Source organism: Pan paniscus, chromosome 8, assembly GCF_029289425.2.
Source record: "Pan paniscus chromosome 8, NHGRI_mPanPan1-v2.0_pri, whole genome shotgun sequence".
Taxonomy (NCBI): Eukaryota; Metazoa; Chordata; class Mammalia; order Primates; family Hominidae; genus Pan; species Pan paniscus.
In genome coordinates, this window is record NC_073257.2 from 80,077,418 (window position 1) to 80,104,958 (window position 27,541).

Consider the following 27,541-nt stretch of genomic DNA (forward strand, 5'->3'; position numbering starts at 1 on the left):
CTGTTGTAATAGAGGGAAATAAGTGGTTTTCACAGTGATTTGTAGTGGACTGTGAAATTTTAGGGATTCAGGTCAGAATTGTCACACAGGTTGTAGTCAGGGTGAGAACTGGGTCATGATGCAGTATGAAAAAGTTCGAGAGCCACTTTGGAGAGAACTTGAGATAGGCCACCTACCAGTGTGGTAACCAGGCTTTTGAGAATTCGTCTGGGATACGGTACAATAAATACTACATTTATTATGTGTGAGGAGATGTTAAGTTAGGGACATACTGTGAATTCAAGGATAGAAAACTTTTCCATCAGTTTTTAGGGATCCTACTCTTTCACTTAAACCCCAAATGGCCAAGCTAGGATTGATTTGGTGTGCTGTAGAAAGAACTTCATTGGTATTCATGGATTCAAATTACATCTTAGAGGAGTTTTCAAAAGCGTCTTAGACTGTATGTGTATATACACACACATTCTGAAGCAGTAGGTGGGTCGTGGGGCCTGAGATCTCAGGTGAATCTAAATTTAGGTTCACAGGTGATACTGTAGATTCACAGTGTCTACAGAGTACACTGTGAATTTGTGGTGACTACATTATTGACAAAATATTTTAGGTTTATAATCAGAAAAAAGTTAAAATAGTTAATGAAGATGCTTTAAAAGCCTTCAGAGAAGCTACTTTAGAGAAGCTACTTAACACAAATTGGGTATCTAATGTAGGCTGGGCTGGATACTTCATTTTCATCAAATCTTTTTAAAATAATTGGTGAAATAACCTTTATTGAATATGGTTTTCTACATTTTTCACACTTCCCTCCTTCATAGGGTTGTGAAAATTTATTTCATATTCTAGATGAGGAAATTGAGGCACAGAGGTACACTTACAAAGATACAATAAATGGCAGAACTAAGATTTGAACCCAGGACTAAGTGTATTGCTTGTATTTATTTAATTAATTAATTTTTAAGAGACAGGGCCTCACTCTGTTGCCTAGGCTGGCCCTTGAACTCCTGGGCTCAAGCAGTCCACCTGCCTCAGCCTCCTGAGTAGCTGGGACTGCAGGCACACCATGCCTCCCAGTTGTTTTTAAACACTAATAGTAGTCTTTCATAAGGACACTTACAATAAAGGCAGAGCTGGAACCCACACTTCATTCCAGACTGCTCAGACTGAGTTAGTGTTAGAAAACTGAAAGTAACATTTTTATTACTGTATTTCAGGTAATCAGTATCTGTTTTTGCCACCAAATCGTTACATTTTCCATGGCGCTGAGGTATATTCAGACTCTGAAGATGACGTCTTATCCTCTAGTTCTTGTGGCAGTAACAGTGATAGTGGGACATGCCAGAGTCCAAGTTTAGAAGAACCCATGGAGGATGAAAGTGAAATTGAAGAATTCTACAATGGCTTAGAAGATGAGCCTGATGTTCCAGAAAGAGCTGGAGGAGCTGGATTTGGGACTGATGGAGATGATCAAGAGGCAATTAATGAAGCTATATCTGTGAAACAGGAAGTAACAGACATGAACTATCCATCAAACAAATCATAGTGTAATAATTGTGCAGGTACAGGAATTGTTCCACCAGCATTAGGAACTTTAGCATGTCAAAATGAATGTTTACTTGTGAACTCGATAGAGCAAGGAAACCAGAAAGGTGTAATATTTATAGGTTGGTAAAATAGATTGTTTTTCATGGATAATTTTTAACTTCATTATTTCTGTACTTGTACAAACTCAACACTAACTTTTTTTTTTAAAAAAAAAGGTACTAAGTATCTTTAATCAGCTGTTGGTCAAGACTAACTTTCTTTTAAAGGTTCATTTGTATGATAAATTCATATGTGTATATATAATTTTTTTTGTTTTGTCTAGTGAGTTTCAACATTTTTAAAGTTTTCAAAAAGCCATCAGAATGTTAAATTAATGTAAAGGGAACAGCTTATCTAGACCAAAGAATGGTATTTTCACTTTTCTTTGTAACATTGAATGGTTTGAAGTACTCAAAATCTGTTACGCTAAACTTTTGATTCTTTAACACAATTATTTTTAAACACTGGCATTTTCCAAAACTGTGGCAGCTAACTTTTTAAAATCTCAAATGACATGCAGTGTGAGTAGAAGGAAGTCAACAATACGTGGGGAGAGCACTCGGTTGTCTTTACTTTTAAAAGTAATACTTGGTGCTAAGAATTTCAGGATTATTGTATTTACGTTCAAATGAAGATGGCTTTTGTACTTCCTGTGGACATGTAGTAATGTCTATATTGGCTCATAAAACTAACCTGAAAAACAAATAAATGCTTTGGAAATGTTTCAGTTGCTTTAGAAACATTAGTGCCTGCCTGGATCCCCTTAGTTTTGAAATATTTGCCATTGTTGTTTAAATACCTATCACTGTGGTAGAGCTTGCATTGATCTTTTCCACAAGTATTAAACTGCCAAAATGTGAATATGCAAAGCCTTTCTGAATCTATAATAATGGTACTTGTACTGGGGAGAGTGTAATATTTTGGACTGCTGTTTTCCATTAATGAGGAGAGCAACAGGCCCCTGATTATACAGTTCCAAAGTAATAAGATGTTAATTGTAATTCAGCCAGAAAGTACATGTCTCCCATTGGGAGGATTTGGTGTTAAATACCAAACTGCTAGCCTAGTATTATGGACATGAACATGATGTAACTTGTAATAGCAGAATAGTTAATGAATGAAACTAGTTCTTATAATTTATCTTTATTTAAAAGCTTAGCCTGCCTTAAAACTAGAGATCAACTTTCTCAGCTGCAAAAGCTTCTAGTCTTTCAAGAAGTTCATACTTTATGAAATTGCACAGTAAGCATTTATTTTTCAGACCATTTTTGAACATCACTCCTAAATTAATAAAGTATTCCTCTGTTGCTTTAGTATTTATTACAATAAAAAGGGTTTGAAATATAGCTGTTCTTTATGCATAAAACACCCAGCTAGGACCATTACTGCCAGAGAAAAAAATCGTATTGAATGGCCATTTCCCTACTTATAAGATGTCTCAGTCTGAATTTATTTGGCTACACTAAAGAATGCAGTTTATTTAGTTTTCCATTTGCATGATGTTTGTGTGCTATAGATGATATTTTAAATTGAAAAGTTTGTTTTAAATTATTTTTACAGTGAAGACTGTTTTCAGCTTTTTTTATATTGTACATAGTCTTATGTAATCTACTGGCATATGTTTTGTAGACTGTTTAATGACTGGATATCTTCCTTCAACTTTTGAAATACAAAACCAGTGTTTTTTACTTGTACACTGTTTTAAAGTCTATTAAAATTGTCATTTGACTTTTTTCTGTTAACTTACATTGTTTAAGGTATATAATTTTGAAGTCTTGCAGAATTTGTACAGCTTCGAATGCTATAGTATTAGATGCTTGCTTTCTCATACTCCATTTCTTCATTTGGTTTATTACATTAGTCTCACCTGACCAGTACTTGCAAACACTGATGGTGCTGATCGTAGCAGGTGATGCATCACCACCAAGCATTTCAAAAACTATTTCAGCGATTCTAGGCTAGAGGCCTGAGCAAGTAAAACATGGAGAAAAGGCAGGGCAGGGCCTAAGAAGGATGTGACATGTCCTATGATAAAGGACCAGGAGTTTGGGATTTGAGAGAGAACAGGAAGTGGTGGATAGTGAAAATCCATCTGATGCAAAGGCTGGGTTAACTGAAAATCTGTTCTGGGATGCTAGGTCTTTCAAGTCTGAAGACTGCAGACCACATTTGGTATCAACTTTGAGGCTGACCTGAGAACCTACTTAAGCCATTAAAGGTTTTGAGGGAGAAAGTATTACTGAAGAGGCCAGCAGTGTACCCCTTAAAATGTATGTGTAACTTGGTCGGGTGCAGTGGCTCACGCCTGTAATCCCAGCACTCTGGGAGGCCTATGCGGGCGGACCACCTGAGGTCAGGAGTTCAAGACCAGCCTGGCCAACATGGCGAAACCCCGTTTTTACTAAAAATACAAAAATTAGTCGGGTGTGGTGGCAGCCCCTGTAGTCCCAGCTACTTGGGAGGCTGAGGCTGGAGAATCGCTTCAACCCAGGAGGTGGAGGCTCAGATCGTGCCACTGCACTCCAGCCTGGTGACAGAGCAAGACTCCGTCTCAAAGAAAAAAAAAAGTATATGTAATGAATAAAGCTTTAGCAATTTCCTGTTCCCAGTTCTGCCTCCCTCCCCAGCAAACTTTCTAGGTAGACCTGTCCTGTATATTGTTAGCACTAGAGAAATTACCTGTAAGATGATATCCTCAAAATATTACAAAATTAAGGAACATTCTATATATGCACAAATTGAAGAAGTCAGGTAGTTGATACTTTTAAAGGTACATAGTCAATTTAAGTGGTCAAAAGGTATTTGGCAAAACCTAATTTAACTCAAGCCCTATGCATAACGTTATTGCTGAACCACTGGCTAATGCAGCATGTACTGTATTTCACTGATTGTAATACCCTAATTAATGTCACATGGTTTAATTAGCGTTTTTTTTTTGTAGTGGTACATAAAATGACGGTGGACCTTCAATCAATGGTGTTTTACATAATCCCCAACTAAGCTTTATTTGAAACACAACTTCTGACCTGTAATCTAGAAAGGGGTGGGGGAGTATGTATATGTATGTACACCAAAACCTCTCCCCCAAGAAGTGAACAAAGATCTAAAGCCATTCTAGGCCTTCAGCTCAAACTAGGATACTAGTAGAAAGTACAGAAAAATGGTCTAATGACCTCCCCACCTTCTGAAGTGACTGTCAAATGAGACTATTAAAAACCACTTGAAAACTTTTAAAAAGCAAGAATAGCCTGAGACCTCTTAGAAATACAGATTTAATTGGTGTAAGGTGGGGTTTGTGCAGAGTATTAAAAATGCCCCCAGGCGATTCAAAAGTATAGCCAGATTTGAGCAACACCCTTAGCTGGAAAAGAATTGAGGAGCTCTGTTTTGACGACTTTTAACATAGGGCTGGCCTAAAAAAGGAGGTTAACTTACATTAGCCTCAATTCCCAAATTTTACCTAGAAATGCTTCATAAATTAGGTAATTTGGGGTTCATAAGCAAACACGGCAGAGTAGGGAGCTATCAAAATAGAGTGAATTCTTCAGCAAAGGAGGACAAAACTACCATAAGGCATTCTGGATGGTCAAAGTGCAAAAGAGGTTGGGGAGTGGAGGAAGAGACTGATGATGACAGGAATATTTTGCTCTTGTTTTAGCAGGCTTACCATGCACTCTTCAGGGGAAGACTGCTCTATGCCATATTACACCTTGATTCACAACTTTACTAAATGTAGTAAAAAGCTGTAAGGAAGAGCAACCTGATAGTAAAAATTGACACCAATGAATGGTCCTTAGGAACAGATCCTATGAGAAGGCTAACCGTGGGAATCTAATTTAGGTCTCTCAGTTTTTACAACTACATTCTGGTTTTTTTATTGTTTTATTTATTTTTATTTTTTTGAGACAAGTCTTGCTCTGTCGCCCAGGCTGGAGTGCAGTAGCGCCATCTGAGCTTACTGCAACATCTGCCTCCCAGGTTCAAGTGATTCTCCTGCCTCAGCCTCCCGAGTAGCTGGGATTACAGGCATCTGCCACCACGCACGGCTAATTTTTTGTATTTTTAGTAGAGAGAGGGTTTCAACATGTTGGCCAGGCTGGTCTCGAACTCCTAGACTCAAGCCATCTGCCCACCTCAGCCTTCCAAGTGCTGGGATTATAGGTGTAAGCCACCACGCCCAGCCTGCATTCTGGTTTTATTTCCTTTTAATTGAAAGGTGTGTCTTGGTTCTGCTGTCTTATTAATCATCCTGAACAATGGCTAATAGCTTGAATGACTACTAAGACAGGAGAGCTACAAACACACTATGTATTTGTACCTTACAAATAGATGTGTGGAGGCCAAACACTTCAGTATTTAGCCAACTCAATAATCATAGTCCCTACAATTTAGCAAATGATCTGCAGCCTTGCTGCTCTGATCTACAAAGCTCGAGACTTCTTCTTGTTTTTTAAAAGTAAATGGCAATTTCAGAAATCTTCAATGGTATTTTAACTTTCTACCATCACAGTTCTGGAGTAACAGGGAGGAAAAGTCCCCAAATTAAACTTTGTACAGTGTGCTCCCAGATGCTATTCTCTTGTTAAAATATTTGTTCATGGAACTATTAATCCAAAGTGCCTGCTATTTCACAGATCAGCTTCATAATATACAAAGGTTACTACTATTGAGAAAGAGCATCTGACATGTTTTTGATTTGAATAATTACTACCTCAAGAAGTGGATGAACAGGGAAAATGGTATAATATCAGGTATGTGGAAACACTCTCATGGGGAAGAATGCTACTACTTTGAGACAAAGTACCTTAGGTGAGAATATTGTTTTAGTGCTTCTATCTACAGAAGAGTTCTATGGTTCGCCAATAGTTTTTTAAGTTAATCTACTGAAAAGTACAAGTCCACAATCCCTTATCCAACCCCTTGGGCTTATTTGCATTTTGGAATTATGAATTTTGAAGAATTTTTTAAAGCACCCAATAGCGGTCATAGTCTTATTTAGTGAATACCATAAATAGCTTCAACAATTCAGATCAGGTTTTTCTGCAAAGTGAGAGATGACAATATTCTTTTCAGTTTTTTTAAATTTTAGAATTGCAGGTTAAGAGACTGTGGACCTCTATAAATTTGTGTGGGAATAGAAACAAGTCATCCGAAATTTAAGAGACCTTCCCTGAACCATCCCTCTTTTTGAAAAATTTTGACTCTTACATGAGAACCACTGAAAGTTTAAATATTAAAACAATAAATCTTTATTAAACAGTTTTCACGGCATTTTAAAATAAATTTAAAAAATAAATATTTGCATTATAGCAGAAAGTCACATGTATTGCATCAACTCACTTTTACAATTTAATGGCATGAGATAACTAAGCATCAGCACCATAAAACTGTTAAGATTTGTTTCTTAAATTCAACGAAATAGCTCTAAAGCACTGCAGCATCAATAATTTTGAAAGCTATAACCCAGTGATTGGTGCTCATAGTAGCCAATGTTTCTTTTTATTACTGGCAACTGTGGAGACAGAGTTCTTCTAGTACTAAATATTAATAAGTTCTCTGATCGACAATCCCCCATCTATCAGTGTGTCAGGATTCACAAAGAAAAGAACTGCAGGTTATGTAGTATATTCCCTATCTGTGATTTAGGTTTGCACAAAGACACTTATTCTAGCAAAAAAGAAAAGATAGTGTTTCCACCATGCTACCTTTTTTTTCTTTTTATAGAGTCTCAGAGTAAGATTTAAATCATAATTTTTAACCTTTAAAAGTCTGTTCAAGTTCAATTACAACCATAGAAACTGTACTGGTATCAGAACATAACTATTTTATTACAAAACTTAACATTATTTACAAAATGAAAAAATAATCAAATGACTATTGCAGGCCAAAGTTAAAGGTTTTTCACTCAATGATTGAAGAAAAATTAAGCAATATTTCCATGCACTCACACCAGATCATTTCTGAAATATGCAAACTCTTAAAATTCATGTTAGTAAAACTTTAATGTATTCATAATACTTGCTATGTTTATTAGAAGATGGTCAAAAAAATCCATGGTTCTGTACAATAATATTAACAGTTTGTTCATTTTCCTTTAATATTTTTTGGCTTCCATGAACACTCGTAGATTGAACATTCTGCAAGTAAGAATTATAATAGTACCTCTGTCACCTTGCTGAATTCATCACCACAAGAAAAACACAAATAGTTTAATGCTTTTGCACTAAACTGAATAGCTGTAACTCCAAAGTTATATTAAACTGAAGCCTTCATTGTGATCAATAGCTTGGATCAGTTTAGAGCGTAGAGTTTCTTTTTCTGTATATTTTGGAAGATCCAGAAGATTAAAACAAGTATGGGAAACTGGGAGATACTCCTCACCACCTCCTGTGGACTGGATGACTAGTTTCAGACTCTTCATACCAAGAATAGGAATGCGATCACTACCTGTCAAAAATACTGCCAAGAAAGAAATCATTCAGTCAACCACTTCAAAACAAAAAGATAAAGTAGCAAGTAATATTTGGTACAGTCGCTACAGTAGAGCTTCACTTTAACATCTGCTCTAACGTGTTAACTTACTTCCTAATTTGTGGAAGACAAGTTTTTTGAGACACATTCTAATTGCTCAGCCACACAATATTTTTTCTTTAAAAGTATAATCTTAATACTGGCACAAAGGAAGTGCTTAATAAATGTTTGATAAGTGAGTATTTTGCCATTACCAAAACATTTTGAGAGCCCTTTTTTGGAAAAGCCATTCAGAACTAGTTGACAAACCAAATACAAAATGCAGTTTTGATTATGATTTCTTTTTCTATTTGCTTCGTTTCTGTTATTTTTTTTAAATCAGAAATTCATAATTGGCAGCCAAAATTCAAATCATTCTTTTTTTTTTGAGACGAGTCTTGCTCAGTTGCCCAGGCTGGAGTGCAGTGTGCGGTCACAGTCACAGCAGCCTCGACCTCCTGGGCTCAAGCAATCCTCTCACCTCAGCTTCTGGAGTAGCTGGGAGCATAGTCACCAAGCCCAGGGCTAATTTTTATAGAGATGAGGTTTTGCCATGTTGCCCAGGCTCAAATCACTCTTAAAGAGTAATGATTTCTCATCCTTATGACACACAGAAGAATTTGACCAAGATTCTCGGAGGTTGCCAAATCATTCCTGGCAAAAGCAGGAGTATCAAAGGAAATGTCACTGATTTGGACACATAAATTCTGACAACTTTAAAAATAAGTCAAATTTCAATTAGAATACAGACTTTAACAGAAGAAAGATACACAGGCATCAGTTATAAATGAGGGAACTAAGGCCTGAAAAAGCTTTATTTTATATAGAAATTGCCAAAGTTTTAGTCTTGAAGCAAAAAGAAAAAGAAAAAGAAAATGAAGACCAAACAGAGAAAAGAGCAATACAGTTGGCCCTCCGTATCTGTGAGCTCTGTATCCATGGATTCAACCGACTGCAAATCGAAAATATGTTCAAAAAATGGATGCTTGTGACTGTACTGAATGTGTCAACTGTTTTTCTTGACATTGGTCCCTCAACAATACAGTATAACAACTATTTACATAGCATTTACATTGTATGAGGTATTAATAACATGTACATTCATGTGTCACTTAACGATGAGGATATGTTCTGAGAAATGCATCATTAGGCGATTTCATTCTGTAAACATCATATATTTACACAACCTAGACAGTATATAGTCTACTACACACCTAGGCTACATGATATTATAGCTCCTAGGCTACAAACCTGTACAGCATGTTACTGTACTGAATTCTGTAGGTAACTGTAACATAACAGTAGGTATTTGTGTATCTAAACATAGAAAAGGTACAGTAGCTGTATTATAATCTTACAGGACCACTATCGTATATATGGTCTGTTGTTCACTGAAAAGTCATTATGTGGCACATGACTGTAATCTAGAGATGATTTAAAGTATGAGGATATGTGTAGGTTATATGCAAATACTATGCCAATTTATACAAGAAACTTGAGCATCTACTGGATTTGGGTATCTTGGCAGGGAGGTCTTGGAATCAATCCCCCATGTATGCCAAACGATGACTATACTCCAGAGATCTTTTTAGAAATCTAAAAGGAATTCTACAATCCTAGTTTATTGTAACCACAGTTTATTGTAACTGTAACATAGCTATAGTTTGCTTTCATTTCCAAGTTAGCTTCCATTTTACTTCATAGAATGAATCAATGCTATTTTGAAGGCAAACTGAATTTAGCCTTTGAAATAAGAAAATACATGTACTGAAGAGTGCAGATAGTTCTGTTTCAAAAAAATTACTTGAAGATTAAAACAGGGCTTTGGAATAATACTATAATTAGATTCCAGTCTCATAAAGTATACAACTAGTTAGAAATACTTACACAGAAACTGTTTCTTCTTTTCCAATGGTAATTCGTGAAATACTTCCCAAAAAATTTTTATCGTAGGATGTTCTGCCCAATATTCCCCTTTGTATTCTGTATTCTAAAAACAACATAATCTTTTATTAGTATTAAGGGACACACTGGCTAATATATTAGCACATAAAGCTAACATGGTCCAGTAGTTTGCAACTTGTGCAATTCAATGGATTGCCCACTGTTTTCTGGACATTTACAATTCGAAGCTATTAGTTCCAGGAGAAAAAGAAGAAATACGTAAGAATCACCAGAAATCTTTCCCAGCACTTCAAAGAACAAGATAGGATCATACTATCATCTTCAAAAGTAAATAAAGAGAAACTAGATAAAATAATGTTATAGGACCATCAAAAGTCTGACATGGAATTATCTGTGATAATCAGAAAATTCCCTTTCTCTGTATTCACGAACAGAAGTCAAACCATTACAGTTTATGTCTCCTTTTAAAAATACGGTACTAAGCAACACTAAAAATTTTCTGAGGTAGTTTCCAAGATGGCCACCAGTGAGCACTGCCTCCTGGTATTCATGCCTGTGTGTATAAGGATACTGTGAATATGAGGAATGTATGACTTCTGAGACTAAATCATAAAAAAAAAAAACCTCTATGGCTTCAGCCCTTCTTCTGGATCACTCACTCTGGGGGAAACCAGTTGTCATTTCATGAGGATATTCAAACATCCCTATATGGAGAGAAATACTCATGGTGCTATACTGAGGCCTCCTGCCAACAGTCATGTGAGTAAGCCACCTTGGAAGTGAATCTCTATCCTTAATCATGCTTTTAGATGCCTATAGCACCAGCCAATATTCTGACTGCAACTTCATGAGGGAACCCTGAGCCCAAACTACTCAGCTAAGCCACTCCTGAATTCCTGACCCACAGAAACTATGAAACAACAGAGTTTCATTGTTATTTTGAAGCCAATAAGTTTTGGGGTAATTTGCTGCAATAGGACTAAAATATCTCCCCTGTCAAAAATATTAGTACTGGCCGGGTGCGGTGGCTCACGTCTGTAATCCCAGCACTTTAGGTGTCCAAGCCGGGCAGATCACTTGAGGTCAGGAGTTCCAGACCAGCCTGGCCAACATGGTGAAACCCCATCTCTACTGAAAATACAAAAATTAGCTGGGCATGGTGGCAGGCGCCTGTAATCCCGGCTACTTGGGGGAGGCTAAGGCAGGGAATCGCTTGTAGTGAGCCAAGACTGTGCCATTGCACTCCAGCCTGGTCAACAAGAGCGAAACTCCATCTCAATAAAAAAAATAAAAAATAAAAAATAAACAACAAAAAAATTAGTACTAAAAGAGAAGCAGGTAGGAAGTAGAGAGGAAATAGTTTATATTGTGAACTGTTCTTATCCAGCCGCAGTTGGCTTTAACTTTCAGTTCTTCAGATGCGTCAGGTCCTTTGGACATACTGTTCCCTCAGCCTACACCACTCAGACACATCCTTTCTTCTTTGGTCATCAGGCTAATTTTTACCCTTTTAGGGCTCAGATTAAATGCCATCTAATTCATTCATTGATTCATCCAACAAATATATAATGAGTTTTAGTCAATGTTTTGGGCCCTGGGAAAACCTCAGTGAACAGACTCCTCACTTACCTTGTGGAGCTCACCGTCTAGTAAGAGGCGTTCCCAGATTCATCTAGCCTAGATCAGGCTCCTCCTTACGCACCATTCACTAAACTCTTTTTCACTGTATTAATTAAAACTGTGTATTAAACATTTAATTTCTAGCTCTCTTATTAGGGCAAAGACCATGTCTCTATCTTATTTCCTGCCCTCTCTTCAATCTCTTGCATGGTTTCAGCTGTACATTATCAGGCACACAGTAGAGGCTCAATAAATACTTGCTAATGGGCTTCTTGAATTTTGGACTTTCCTTATTTGTAGCCATGATTTATCTTAATCACTGAACTCTCAATAATTCAAATATGCAAAATATTTGCTGTTAGTTGCACACAAGTTTGAAGAAAACAGCTTGAATTCTAGCATGGAATTTATTAAACTGTTTGAATTAAAGTCTGTGAGCATGTTAGTGGGGAATGAAAAGAGGATGGCTAAAGTTTTTTTTTCTTTTAAATCTCTAAATGGTTTGGTAGAAATGTGCACACATGTCCTGATTAAGAAAGAACATTTAAAGCTCCAAATCATAATCACTAAAATTGTAATGAATCAGATATACAACAGAAGAAATCAAAGTGTTAAGAATAAATACACCATATATATATACATATATATACACATATATATACATATATGTATGTGTATATATATATATATATATATATATATTTTTTTTTTTTTAGATAGAGTCTTGCTCTGTCACCAGGCTGGAATACAGTGGCACGATCTTGGCTCACTGCAACCTCCGCCTCCCAGGTTCAAGCGATTCTCCTGCCTCAGCCTCCCGAGTAGCTGGGATTACAGGCCTACACCACCACACCCAGCTAATTTTCGTATTTTTAGTAGAGACGGGGGTTTCACTATGTTGGCCAGGATGGTCTTGATCTTCTGACCTCGTGATCTGCCTGCCTCAGCCTCCCAAAGTGCTGGGATTACAGGCGTGAGCCACTGCGCCCGGCCACTACAATATACTTTTTAAGATGTCCTGTCTTAACTGAATGAACACTTAAATCAATTATCACTTCAGGCAAGGTTTCAAGTACTTACTGAGTGCTCTCCTAGGTGCTGGGAATACAGCAGTGAACAAAGAGGCAAAAATTCTGCCCTCATGGTGCTTACATTGTGGTGGGGGGAAGGAGCAACCTAAGTAAAATTATGTCAAATCCAAAGAAGCAAAATAAAACAGCGAGGGGAGACAGGATACGTGTGCAGGAGAGAGGTTTGCAATTTTAGATCAGTTATCCAGGGAAGGTCTCTGAGAAGGTATAAACACACAAAGGAGGTGAGAGCAAGAATCTTTTGTGATTATCAGGGAAAGAGAATTCCAGGCACATGGAAAAGGAAACAAACGCCCTAAGACTGGAGTGTGCCTGGAGGGTTCTAGGCTCAGCAGAGGTTAATAAGGCTGAGGCAGAGTGAGAGGAACAATGACAGGAGATGAGGCAAGGAGGGAAAAATTGTGTAGGATCTAAAGGGTGATGAGAAGCTGTTATATCATTTTCATTTTAAGGTGATTAGAGGTAGAGTCCATTTCCACTGGGGGACCCCTTAGAGTTAGTATCTACAGGCTTCTTCTTTTGAGAAGATCAATTTACTACTACACAAGAACCTTCAATCTCCTTCCTGAAGGATTTACACCTGGCTACCAGCTGTGTAGCATCCTCAGTGTTACCTTGTTTCCCAAATTGTAAAGCCTCTCTCCCAAGCTGTCTTTTGCTGGGTAGGAGAGGGGACATGAATGGTCCAATTATTCTTTAAAATGGCTTTAAAGTAATTCTGTTGCCCTTAGTCCAACCTTCATCCCTGCCATGAAGGGTAACATGGTATACCAATTCTTGAGCCTTTCAGATTCTAGGATATAAAATGAGTTGCCTCGGGCCAGGAGCGGTGGCTCACACCTGTAATCCCAGCACTTTGGAAGGCCGAGGCGGGTGGATCATGAGGTCAGGAGTTCAAGACCAGCCTGCCCGATATGGCGAAACCCCATCTCTACTAAAAAAATAAAAAAATCAGCCGGGAATAGTGGCACGTCTGTAGTTCCAGCTACTCGGGAGGCTGAGGCAGAAGAATCGCTTGAACTTGGGAGGCGGAGGCTGCAGTGAGCCAAGATTGCGCCACTGCACTCCAGCCTGGGCGACAGAGCAAGACTCTGTCTCAAAAAAAAAAAGAGTTGCCTCCTGATAATCCTGTCCCTCTGGAGGCTTAGAATTCAATTTTCCTCTGCTCTAAGTCACTCATCAATTTATCTCCTTACTTTCTGTCTTCCAAAACTATTTCTTCTCTTGTTCATTGCATTTTTATTTTTTGGTATTTTTATTTTATATTTCTATTTTTATTCCATTTCTGTCATTCTAGTGATATTTTTGGGAGGGAGCAGACATGTTTATTCCATAATGTTTAACTAGAAGTCCTAATTATTCTTAAAATCTTATTCCTTAAATTACTACACAGTAAAACTGGCTATGTTCTGGGGTGTATACAGTTCTGTAAGTTCTAAGCACATGTGCAGATTTGTGTAACCACTGCCACAATTAGGATACTGAGCAGTCCCATCACTGTTATGCTCTTAGATGCCTCTTGTGCTACCTCCTCTGAAGTCACACCCTCCCACTCAACCCCTTGTCTCTATTCACTATAATTTTTTGTCTTTTCAAGAATGTCACATAAATGGAGCCATACAGTATGCAACCATTTGAAACTGGCTTCTTTCACTCAGCATAAAGCCTCAGATTAATCCAGTTGTTGCATGTACCAATAGTGCTTTTTTTTCTTTTTTGAGACAGGGTCTTGCTTTGCTGCCTATGTCAGAGTGCAATCAGGGCTCACTGCAGCCTCTACCTCCCGGGCTCAAGGGATCCTCCCACCTCAGCCTCCCGAGTAGCTGGGACTACTGGTGCACGCCACCATAAAGGGCCAATTTTTGTATTTTTTGTAGAGACAGGGTTTTATAATGTTGTCCAGGCTGGTCTTGAACTCCTGGGTTCAAACTATCTGCCAACCTCAGCCTCCCAAAGTGCCAGGATTAGAGGTGTGAGACACCACACCCAGGTGTGCATTTTTTTTTTTTTTGAGATGGAGTTTCACTCTTGTTGCCCAGGCTGGAGTGCAACGGCACGATCTCCGGCTCACTGCAACCTCTGCCTCCTAGGTTCAAGCGATTCTCCTGCCTCAGCCTCCCGAGCAGCTGGGATTACAGGCACCACACCCAGCTAATTTTGTATTTTTAGTAGAGATGGGGTTTCTCCATGTTGGTCAGGGTGGTCTCGAACTCCCAACCTCAGGTGATCTGCCCGCCTTGGCCTCCCAAAGTGCTGGGATTACAGGCGTGAGCCACCGCGCCTGGCCCAGCTGTGCATTTCCTTTTAACACTTAGTAGTTATTCTGCTGAATAGGTATACTGTTGTAGGTTTACCCATTCACCCACTGAAGCACATCTAAGTTGTTTCCAGTTTTTTACTCATTTGCAAATTTAAAAAAAAAAGTCTTTAAAAATTAAGGCAAAACACACATACCATAAAGTTTGTATCTTAACCATTTTAAGTGTACACTTCAGTAGCATTAACTACATTCACATGGTTGTACCACCATCCATCTCCAGAATTCATTTCATCTAGTAAAACTGAAACTCTGTCCCCTTGGTTTACAGATTTTTGTGTGAATATAATTTAATACCTGGGAGTAGGACTGCTAGGTCATATAGCAAATGTATGTTTAACTTTTTAAGAAACAGCCACTGTTTCCAAAGTGACTATACCATTTTGTATCCCCATCGGCAACATATAAACATTCCTGATGCTTTGCACCTATTAATATGACTGACATAAAAAGTAGAGTGGTAAGTGCTGCTCTATTTTTTTATGTTAGTCATCTTAATAGGTATACAGTATCTAACTAATTATAAATGCATAAATCAGAGGATGGTATATTAGAAAGATAGAAAATCAGCAGATTAATTTCACATATATCTTCCTCAAAGCTGATCTAACCTTGCACTTTCTGTCACTCTGCCTCCCAGGTTCAAGTGATTCTTGTGTCTCAGCCTCCCAAGTAGCTGGTATTACAGGAGTGTGCCACCACACCTGGCTAATTTTTGTATTTTTAGTAGGGATGGGGTTTCACCATGTTGGCCAGGCTGGTCTCCAACTCCTGGCCTCAAGTGATCTGCCTGCCTCAGCCTCCCCAAGTGCTGGGATTACAGGCATGAGACACCACGCCTGGCTTAACCTAGCACTTTCTTTCTTTTTGAGATGGAGTCTTGCTCTGTTGCCTGGGCTGGAGTGCAGTGGCGCAATCTCACTGACTTGAACCCTCTGCTTCCCGGGTTCAAGCGATTCTCCTGCCTCAGCCTCCCGATAGTTGGGACTATAGGCATGCGACACTATGCCCAAATTTTTGTATATTTAGTAGAGACGGGGTTTCACTATGTTGGTTGGCCAGGATGGTCTCGATCTCTTGACCTCGTGATCCGCCCGCCTCGGTGTCCCAAAGTGCTGGCATTACAGGCATGAGCTACCACACAGGGCCAGCACTTTCTATTAAATGTTTATCAGAATCAATATTTGATAATTACTCTGCTAAAAAATGTAACACTGAGACTAATCAGAAAAAAAGGAAACAAAGATTTTTAAACATCATAACTGCATTTCATGATGGTTTTCCTAAGACTGAGGCAGAACGAAAACCCATTCAGCTTTGGCTAGGGCTTTTTTTTGGAGAGTGCAGTGGCGCGATCTTGGCTCACTGCAACCTCCGCTTCCCAGGTTCAAGCAATTCTCCTGTCTCAGCCTCCCAAGTAGCTGGGATTACAGGTGTGTGCCACCACGCCCGATTAATTTTTGTATTTTTAGTAGAGACGGGGTTTCACCATGTTGGCAAGGCTGGCCTGGAACTCCTGACCTCAGGTGATCCGCCCACCTTGGCCTCCCAAAGTGCTGGGATTACAGGCATGAGCCATCGCGCCTGGCTTGGTTAGGGCTTCTATCCATCTGTGTCACAGATGACATTTTTGTTTTCTTTTGAGACAGACAGGCTCCTGCTCTGTCATCCAGGGTCAAGTGCAGTGGTATAATCATGGCTCACTACAGCCTCAACCACCTGGGATCAAGAGATTCTCCCACTGCAGCCTCCCACAGGTAGGACCACAGGTGTTTGCTACCACATCTGGCTAATTTTTAAAATTATTTTTATCTATTTTTATTTACTTATTTTTTGTTTTTGAGACAGAGTCTTGCTCTGCTGCCCAGGGTGGAATGCAGTGGCACAATCTCAGCTCACTGCAACCTCTGCCTCCCAGGTTCAAGAGATTCTCCTGCCTCAGCCTCCTGAGTAGCTGGGATTACAGGCACGTGCCACCACACCCAGCTAATTTTTGTATTTTTAGTAGAGACAGGTTTCACCATGTTGGCCAGGCTGGTCTTGAACTCCTGACCTCACGTGATCCACCCACCTTGGCCTCCCAAAGTCCTGGGGTTACAGGTGTAAGCCACCACGCCTGGCCTAAGTTATTTTTAGAGATCAGGTCTTGCTATGCTCCCCAGGCTGCTGTTGAACTTCTGGCCTCAAGTGATCCTCCCACCTAAGCACCCCAAAGTGCTGGGGTTATAGGTGAGAGCCACTGTGCCTGGCCAGATGAGTTTTCTATATCAATACCACCAATTATAATAGTGTCTAATTCATACACAGTTCAAATCCATTCATTGTGGAGTTTGAAGGGTAGAGTGCTTTCCTGTAAAATGGTAGTAATAAAGTGTATACAATAAAAAAAATACATAAAAAGGCAAGATTTCCATATATAAATCTTTCCATTTAACAATATCAGAGATTAGTTTTCCCCTACCTTTTCCAGTTCCTTCCAATCATAATTTGTATTTCCAATGACCATTGCTTGTAGTTCATTAGGCTGAAAGAGCAGAAGGACTTTTCCTCCACAGACCTTATGAAAGCCCGCATGAAAAGCATCAAATAAGGAAGCCACTGATTTATTGAATATGTAATCCACATAAGCATCAACAAACTCTTGCCTAGAAATGAAAAAGCACACATGTACAGATTATAAAAATCATGTATGAAGAATCCATAATGTAGTCATTAAAACTTCAAGTGCTCCTACAATTTCTGCTACATATCTACGAAACAGAATGTATGAGTAGCGTTCAAACAGGACAAAACCAAAGTCACTATGGAAAAAGCTATTATTCTTTCTATATAAAAATCAGCTGTATCCATGAGGCATTCAGTTATTCTTAGGCTATTCCTAATGGAAAAAATGTCATTTCCTAATGGGCAGAATGATGCAAATGGCTATGAAAATAATTTTAAAATATTTACAAGTTATTGAGAATTTATATATATCATGTCACATGCATCCCTAAAAGGAATGATCTGTTACAAACAAAAGGTGACAAAAAAATGAGAGCTTTGGATTCAGATCATTTGACCAACTATAGCCTTCTTTTCCTTGGGTTCCAAGGAATCTGAACAAAATTTACTTTAACAAATGCCTAAGAGAGGGTACTAAGCATTCTTTTAGGATAATCATTAAAGAGTACAAGTGTAGTTTCTTTTCAAATGTATGTGTGAATACATATACAATCACTTCTGATTCTCTTCTATCTCTTATGATACAAAACGAAACTGTAAAGAAAAAAAGAAGCCCCTTTAACCCCTGAATTTGAACCACAATCTTACTCAATCTGTTTTGTTTTGCTAGCCACAACATTTTATGATGCTATCTGGTCAAATAATGAGAATGGATACTAGAAGATTTCACTATTTTATATCTTTGTCTTCCAAGTAATAAAGGATGATTCTGCAATAGGAATAATGGTAAGTTGCCTTTCAGAACCAAGTTTTTTTTTAAAACAAGGATATCTAGAAGGACCTAAATTTTTTTCACATCATTTTAAAAACAGCTTTATTTTTATCAAAGTAAGACATATCAAGTGTTTAAAACATCAAATAGTAACAATCCTAATAGCCAACATTTACTGAGCACTACATGTGCTAGGTCTTATTCTAAGTATCTTAAAATATTGTCTCATCTAGTTCTCAACCCCATGAAGTAAGTATAATTTGTCATTCCATTTAACAGAGAAGGACACTGAGGCATTGAGACATCAACTAATTTATTTAAAGTTATAAAGCTTCTAAGTAGCGGAATTAGGATTATAATCCTTTGGACCAACTCCCTGGCAACAGCCACTATTAAAGAATTGTAACAAAACAGAAGAGAACAAAGCAACTCTGTCCTGCACTTCTCTGCCAGAAATTGCAGCTATTAAAAGGCAACTATTTAACTCTTTTTGCCATTCCTTCTGATATTTATATTCAAGCTTCTAACAACACAGTTCTATTGTTGTTCCTTAAATTTCAATTTGCTTTGGATTAATCTTTAATGTAATTGTCCCATTCACTTTCTACTCCCCTGTACATCTATTATATTTATATAACAATTTTTGGTTCAATATTTGTTAACATTTCTATATTATTCACAGTTAAGCTGTATTCTATGGTTACCCTTTTTCTCTTAAAAAGAACTTCTGTTTTCTTTAGTTTGCTAATTCATCGCCAACTTCTCCAAAAGAAATATCCATTTCCTCTAGATTCATTCAAAATACTAGATACTTATTTCTCTCCTCGAGCCCTCCATCCTCTTGATCTAACCCAAGTTGTTATTTCTAAATCGACACAGTTATTGATCCTTCAGAAAGAATCTTTGCTTGTTTGAATCCTGGTGGTGGTGGTGGTTGTTTTTTTAATCCTGTGTCTTCCTCTTTCTTGGTTTAATTCCTTGTTTTGGTAGACAGAACACATCCTCCAGTAACTTCCTGAGAAAAAGGCATCAGAAGTAAACTCTCTGAGACTGTGCATGTATGAAAATGTTTTTAAACACACACACTGGATAATTTGGATACAGAATTCTAAGTTAAAAGTAATTTTCTCCCAAAATTTTGGTCTTCCAGCTTCCAGTGTTCCTTGATTCCAGTGTCTGATGTTACTGATTCTTAGGTCTGTGGGTTTTCTGGACAGTTTTAGGGTCCCTTTGACTGAAAATTTTGAAATTTCATGTATCTTGTCTTGGTATTGATCTTTTTTCCACTTCTCATGCTTTCAATCTTGAAAAGATGTCATTCGTTTCTGGGAATTTTTTTTTTTTAATATTTTCTTTGACAGATTTCATTCATTCCATTTCTTTCAAATGAGTTTTTTTTTCTTTCCATTTTTAATTGTATGCATCTGGATGTCACGCATCATTCTGAGGACACTGATTTCGGTTTCCTCTGAAGTTTTGTCCTTCAACCTGCATGGTTCCTGGTTTCTTGCCATTCTTTTTGACTGTTTTGGCCTTTCCTTAAATGTCTGTTGACCTCTGGCTATCGATTTACATTTTTTTTTGTTTTTTGAGACGGAGTCTCGCTCTGTCGCCCAGGCTGGAGCGCAGTGGCACAATCTCGGCTCACTGCAAACTCCGCATCCTGGGTTCAAGAGACTCTTCTGCCTCAGCCTCCCGAGTAGCTGGAACTACAGGCACATTCCACCATGCCTGGCTAATTTTCTGTATTTTTAGTAGAGATGGGGTTTCACTGCATTAGCCAGGATGGTCTCGTTGTCGTGACCTCGTGATCCGCCCACCTCGGCCTCCCAGAGTGCTGGGATTGCAGGTGTGAGTCACTGTGCGGGGCCTATGGATTTACATTTTAAATGTTAGGCAGTTTCCCCAGAAAAGGATCTTTCACTATACGGTACCAAGAAGGAGGGAGCTATAGACTTTCAGCACTTAATCTCCCTGTTTTCAGTTCAGCTCCTTACCTGTGGCAGTGTCCAGGTGTCCTCAAACCCACAGTCTCTTTAGTTCAATTTCTCCAGAAGGTAAATTTCCAATCTCCTGCCCAGGCCAGAGAGGGGCAGTTGCCAGATTCCTGGTGTGCTAAGGGAAACTAATTTCTTCTGTTGTTGTTTTAAATCCAATGTTAGCATGGGAAACTAGTTTCTAACTGCTTCTTATAAGAGTTCTAGCATTTCCCCAAACACCATGCATTTTCTAAAGGTATGTTTTATTCTCAGCACCCAAACTTTTGTTTTGTGAAGTGATCCAGCTGGCTTCGTGGCTCCTCTTTTCCATCTCATGTTGCAGCTTTCTCTGGTTTGCTAAAGTTAGTTACTACTGTTTCCTGGCTTCCAAAAATGTTTGCTGCTGTCACTTCTCCCTTCTCTTTGTTTTAATGTCTTCAAGGGATTTCAGGAGGAAAAGGCAGATTATTTCCTCACTAACCACTCAAAATTAAAGTTTTATTGGAGTAAAAGCTTAGGGTTGTGACACGTTTTCTACGTACAGAAGAAAATGTCTACTGAATCTTATTACTCCCACTGTTGCTGCTAAAATTCACTTACCGATTTTGTTTGTTAACAGCTGTGTCTGCACCATTTAGAACCAGCTCTTTCACTTCTGTTGCACCAAAGTTTTCAACTGTGATCTATTAATTTAAATTTTTAAAAAAAGTCAATGTCAGACTCAAAACTTATAATAATCTATTATTATATTCTACCTTTCTCTCATTTAATTAAAAAAACTACTAAATTTGAGATAAAATTCTGCTACCATATAGCTTATCTGAGAATTCTACTTAAAGCCAGAACTAGAAATTTTGATACTCTCTAGTTTGAAATCCTACCATGATTAATTACAAATTACCAAGTTTGGTAGGTTAATAAGGAAACTAAGCATTTGTTGTGCATAAAACTTTAGAATTGTTACTATAAAATATTAGACAGGATGTTTTCCTTAGACGAGTGATAAAATCCAAGTATGAGAATGCATTCAGCTTAGAAAACCATGCATTCTTCCCACATGACAACTGCTACTCCAGGGTTCCTTTATCACCCTTGTTGTAAACTTTATCACAGACAGTTTTTCCAGTTATGTACTAATTTGGTTTATAAAGATAGTCAGTTATTTTGAAACCTTTTATTTCTTTTACTTCTGGAATTTTTCTAAAAATATTACCATTCCCACTTATGCATCTTTTCTTTTGCTATTCCTTCTTTTTGGAATATTATCCTCTTTTATGAAAACCTGCTATTTATAAAATACTATGATGGGAGTGGGATGTTAGATGAATATATTCCTGCTGTGATGTTTACTATCTAGTAAAGGAAGAGAAATGTAACATATGAAGAACTAATTATAATAAAATAATGCATTTATAAGACAGAGATGAACAAAATGTTATCAGATCATAGAGGAATGCAAACAGAATTCTAAACTAGAGGAAGTGTGAAAGACCTTGAGGAAGAAATGCCATCTGAAAAGCACCTACAAGTAGGGGTAGTATTTTGAAAGATTAAGAAGAGAGTGAGATTTCAGACAGAGAATATCAATTGAACAAAAAATTAGATATTACAATAAATACCAAGTTTCTGAAAATGTATGGCAAGTGGCTCTGAAAAAGAGGAAGGTAAGGTATATTAAAAAAAATACTGTGTGATATGACAAAACTTGGTATGAAGGGAGGGATACAATGAAAGGAGAGAGCTAGTTTAAAAATGTCTTTGACACCCATTCTAAAGCTATTATTCTACAAGCAATAAAGAGCCACTGAAAAATCTCTGAGAAAGAAATGGCAGTGGGAAGAAATGTTTGAATTACCATAGTTCTTTGAATATAGTAAGAATTCACAAATTTGGTGACTGATAAATTAGAAATTAAACAGCTTGAAACTCAATTTTTTAGTCAACTGAGATGATCAATAAAAATTCAAGAAACTAACATGGGTATGAGTGAATCAAATGAAAAAGAACCAAAATTTCATAGAAAATCGTTTTTGTTTTTGTTTTTTTTAATTTTATGGTCACCTTATTCTAACAGGAACACACTTTGGAAAATGCTTTTCTGTTGTTATCCGGATTTGTGGAGAGCAACTTTTTTTTTTTTTTGAGATGGAGTCTCACTCTGTCACCCAGGCTGCAGTACAATGGCGTGATCTCAGCTCACTGCAACCTCCACCTCTCAGGTTCAAGTGATTCTCCTGCCTCAGCCTCCCCAAGTAGCTGGTACTAGAGGCACGTGCCACCACGCCTGGCTCATTTCTGTATCTTCAGTAGAGACGGGGTTTCACCATGTTGGCCAGGCTTGTCTCTAATTCCTGACCTCAAGTGATCTGCCCGCCTCGAGCTCCAAAAGTGCTGGGATTACAGACGTGAGCCACTGTGCCTGGACAGAAAATAGTCTTAAAGTTTTCTTGAAAAAATTATGAACATGCAATTTTTTTTGGCAAATTTTATGACAGCAGAATATGGCATCTTTTGTCAGCTTTGACAAAACCATAAAGAGAATGTTGTGTGTGTGGCAGGGTGGCAAACAAATATACAAGCAAAAAATTAAAAAAATAAAAAAGAGGCCAGGTGCTGTGGCTCACGCCTGTAATCCCAGCACTTTGGGAGGCCAACGCAGGCAGATAACGAGGTCAAGAGATTGGGACCATCCTGGCCAACATGGTGAAACCTCATCTCTACTAAAAATACAAAAATTAGCTGGGTATGGTGGTGTGCACCTGTAGTCCCAGCTACTCGGGAGGCTGAGGCAGGAGAATTGCTTGAACCTGGGAGGCGGAGGTTGCAATGAGCCGAGATTGCGCAACTGCACTCCAGACTGGGCAGAGCAAGATTCTGTCTCAAAAAAAAAGAAAAAAAAAAAAAGAAAAGAAAAGGGAAAAGAAAACTGAAGGTTTTACAATTTCTCCAAGAGTCTAATTTATAATATTCAAATTGTTCCCTTCTGGAGTGCCTTACCGTAATACTTATGGATTTTCTCTTATTTAATTACCAACTAGTCTACTTCTGCCATATCCTCATCTATCAACGGCTTTGCATGTGACTGGATCAGTTATTTAACATCCCTTTTGGCCAGGTGCAGTGGCTCATGCCTGTAATGCCAGCACTTTGGGAGGCCGAGGCGGGTGGATCATGAGGTCAGGAGTTCGAGACCAGCCTGGCCAAGGTGGTGAAACCCCGTCTCTACTAAAAATACAAAAATTAGCTGGGTGTGGTGGCAGGCACCTGTAATCCCAGCTACTCAGGAGGCTGAGGCAGGAGAATCGCTTGAACCTGGGAGGCAAAGGTTGCAGTGAGCTGAGATTGCGTCACTGCACCCCAGCCTGGGTAACAGAGCAAGACTCTGTCTCAAAAAAAACAAAACAAAACAAAAAAAAACACATCCCTTTGCTGCCTTAATGAAATTGTGCATCTTTTACAAGATTTGCAATTTCATTTTCCAAATAATATTGCAATGCATTTGCATTTGTTTTATCTACATCATCCAACAGTGAATAAGACAAGATGGGCAAGGATGAATGTTAGTATGAAATAGAAAGGAATGTACCAGTGGAAATTAATGTTTTTAAGTTTAGTAGTAATATTCTCATATTACAATAACCTTTTGCTTCTCTAAAGCATTTCTGTAATTGCAGACTCAAAAATGAACACTTGGGTAAAGAGGATGTCTTGTATTTGTCAATATCTTTAGCATAATGATAAAGTACACAGGTTTAAGTCACAGAGGCTTGTATGCATACTGACTCCCCAACGTAATGACTGTTTTCAGTTTTCTTCATCTGTAAACCAGGGATAATCCCAACCTCACTGGATTGCTGAGGATTAAATGAAATGCATGTACTATGACTAGCTAGCATGTAGTAAATGCTCAATAAATGTTAGCTAAAGGGTTCTTTAAGAATTCCATCCATCAAAATAAAGAAAAACCCTAAGACATGGCTGTTAAATAAAAGAGATGATGAATAATCAGGCTAACCTATGTCCTTCCATCTTACCGTAAAATTAAGACAAAATGTTTCCTCTATGTCATCTTCTGGATAATCCAGTAACTGTTGCATGCTTCTGCAAAATAATATATATGTTTCTGAGAGGAAAAAATTATTGGATATTTTGACTATTTTACTTATGGATATATATATATATATATACTTCTCATTCCCTCTTGGTAAAATCCTTTTGTCAATTTGTAATTTTATATTTGTTTCAGAATAGTGAATACACAATGGCAAACTTATAAATGATGCTTAAGGAAAAAAATTAGTAAAAGGTTCTTATCACTTTTCTGAATACAAAGGCCATGTATCCAACTATTTTTAACATTTTTCCTTATTTTATTTTATTTTATTTTTCCCGAGATGGAGTCTTGCTCTGTCGCCCAGGCTGAAGTGCAGTGGCATGATTTTGGCTCACTGCAACCTCTGCCCCCTGGGTTTTTAAAAGCAATTCTCCTGCCTCAGCCAGAGCAGCTGGGATTACAGGCGCCCGCCACCATGCCCGGCTAATTTTTGTATTTTTAGTAGAGACCAGGTTTCACCATGTTGGCCAGGCTGGTCTCGAACTCCTGACCTCGTGATCTGCCCACCTCGGCCTCCCAAAGTGCTAGGATTACAGGCGTGAGCCACCGCGCCTGGCCCATTTGTCCTAATTTATATAAAATTTTTAATCCATTTTATTTAATAAATAAAAATAAATTTCACATATTCAAACTAGGAATGAAGGTTATCAGAAGTAAAAGTCCAAATAAATCATTTAACCACTCTCAGAAAAAAAATTTACTTTCCTAAGGTGATTATCTGATATTTGCAAGGTATTGTCAAACAACTAAAAATTTAGTCTTTTTTTTTTGAGACGGAGTCTTGCTCTGTCACCCAGGCTGGAGTGCAATGGCGCAATCTTGGCTCACTGCAACCTCCGCCTCCTGGGTTCAAGCAATTCTCTTGCCTCAGCCTCCTGAGTAGCTGGGACTACAGGCGTGGGCCACCACGCCTGGCTAATTTTTGTATTTTAGTATAGACGGGGTTTCGCCATGTTGGTCATACTAGTCTCGAACTCCTGACCTCCACGCTGGTCTCAAACTCCTGACCTCAGGTGATCCACCTGCCTCGGTCTCCCAAAATGCTAGGATTACAGGTGTGGGCCACTGGGCCAGCCAAATTTAGTCTTTCAATAGAAAATTTTGATCTGAGAAACATAATGGATTTTCCTTTATTAGAAGGGCATTTGTTTATTTCAGAAATTTAACAAGAAGAACAAAATATATTTTTTCATAGAAGGAAAGCTTTCTGTACCTTCCCCACTTCTTACCTCCCAAACCCTACTACCTTTTGACTTTTTTTTCCAACTAACCTCCCAACATCAGGCATTAGTTCTTTCAAATCATCCAAGGATGGCTTCTTTTTCAGTAGTTTCTTATATAAAGCCAAAGGAAAATGGAGGTCCACAATGGTAAAATTATAAATTGCTAAGCCACAGATAACACCAATCAAATGGAACAAATCACTGTCTTCAAATGTCTAAAAATATAAGAAAAAGTAAACACATGTCCTCCAAGTTAAAATATTAAATTTTCTAAGATTACGTAAATATGCTCATATACAAGTTTGAAGATAGAGAAAAAAGTAATAAATAACAAAAGTTCATCCTCATTACTGTCTCCCTGGGATAACATCACTGTTAGTATTTTTGTACATTTCCATGTAGCATATTTTCTCAGACTTAAAAAAAATATATCTAGCTGAAATCGTACTATACATATGACTTTACAACTGATTTTTCCCAGACATATAAGCATATTCATGTCATTCGACATTAAGTTAATAGGTGAAATAATTACTATAACTTTTTTTCTGATTTAAAAAGTAATACACATTCGAAATTTGGAAAACAAAGAAAAAACATAGAAAAGAAAATGAATAAACACCTGTAAACCAATCACTCAGGAATAATGATTAAAAATTTTTTGTGTATTTCCACCTATAATAAGCTCAGAAAAATATTTTTAATACACTGTATTTAAGATTTTATCTCATTTTCTAATTACATGAGTATTATGTCATTAAATGTTCTTCTAAAACACAACTTTTTTTTTTTTGTTTTTTTTTTTGAGATAAGGTCTCCCTCTGTCACCCAGGATGGAGTGCAGTGGTGTGATCTCTGCTCACTGCAACGTATGCCTCCTGGGTTCAAGAGATTCTCCCGCCTCAGGCACACACCACCACAGCCAGGCTAATTTTTGTATTTTTAGTAGAGACGGGGTTTCACCATATTGGTCAGGCTGGTCTCAAACTCCTGACCTCAGGTGATCTGCTCACGTCAGCCTCCCAAAGTGCTGGGATTACAGGCGTGAGCCACCGTGCCTGGCCAAAACATGACTTTTTAATGGCTGCATATTGTATCATAAAAGTACAATGAGTTGCTAAATTTAGCTGTTTTACTCTCCTTGGATGCTTAGATAACTGAAACATACTTACACTACTGACACACTGAAAATGTTTATTTTTTTCCCTCATCTTTATAAAAGTAATATGTATTTACAGAAAATTGTGAACATGATGGTTAAAGAATAAATGTTTTAAATAAGACCTGGGCTCCAGCCTGGTTTAGCAGTCTAGCCTCTGTGTTTTCAAAGAAGGTAAATATAGTATTTATCTCATATGGTTGTTGTGAGGATTACATGGGATAATATACGTTAAACACTTTTAGCACAGTTCTTGAAACACACACTAAAGGTTCAATAAATGTCAGTTATTCTACCTAGCTAGTAGTATTAAAAATAAGATGGACATCTTTTTGCATATTTTTGTCCATAGTTTGAAATATTTCCCTAGGAGAAATTCTACTTCCTAAGGAAGAATTCATAAGTCAAAAGACAGTCAAGCATATTGCTAATCTGTTTTCCTCTACCCCCATTCCAGTTTGTTTGTTTGTTTTTGAGATGGAGTTTCACTCTTGTTGCCCAGGCTGGAGTGCAATGACGCGATCTTGGCTCACGGCAACCTCCACCTCCTGGGTTCAAGTGATTCTCCTGGCTCAGCCTCCCGGGTAGCTGGGATTACAGGCATGA

The 27,541-nt window shown here is 38.0% G+C and overlaps 2 protein-coding genes across 30 annotated transcripts in view; one reads left to right on the plus strand and one right to left on the minus strand.

The window, feature by feature from the left end:
- Positions 1-3,323, plus strand: part of SIRT1 (sirtuin 1) — a 34,588-nt gene extending 31,265 nt beyond the window's left edge. For all 3 annotated transcript variants that reach the window (XM_034930667.3, XM_003830305.4, XM_034930668.2), the window contains one exon: positions 1,212-3,323. In XM_034930667.3, coding sequence (XP_034786558.1) covers positions 1,212-1,540 — 329 coding nt within the window. In that variant the 3' untranslated portion in view covers positions 1,541-3,323. The remainder of the gene's footprint in view (positions 1-1,211) is intronic.
- Positions 3,324-6,806: 3,483 nt separating this feature from the next.
- HERC4 (HECT and RLD domain containing E3 ubiquitin protein ligase 4) overlaps positions 6,807-27,541 on the minus strand; it is a 154,570-nt gene continuing 133,835 nt past the window's right edge. For 25 of the 27 annotated variants that reach the window (XM_003830302.5, XM_055092894.2, XM_055092886.2 and 22 more), the window contains 6 exons: positions 25,825-25,991; positions 24,474-24,540; positions 21,040-21,122; positions 17,486-17,669; positions 9,979-10,081; positions 6,807-8,040 (listed from right to left, as the gene is read on the minus strand). In XM_003830302.5, the coding sequence (XP_003830350.1) occupies positions 7,832-8,040; positions 9,979-10,081; positions 17,486-17,669; positions 21,040-21,122; positions 24,474-24,540; positions 25,825-25,991 (813 nt within the window). In that variant the 3' untranslated portion in view covers positions 6,807-7,831. The remainder of the gene's footprint in view (positions 8,041-9,978; positions 10,082-17,485; positions 17,670-21,039; positions 21,123-24,473; positions 24,541-25,824; positions 25,992-27,541) is intronic. The other 2 variants (XM_063607691.1, XM_034930671.3) reach the window with 1 other exon arrangement.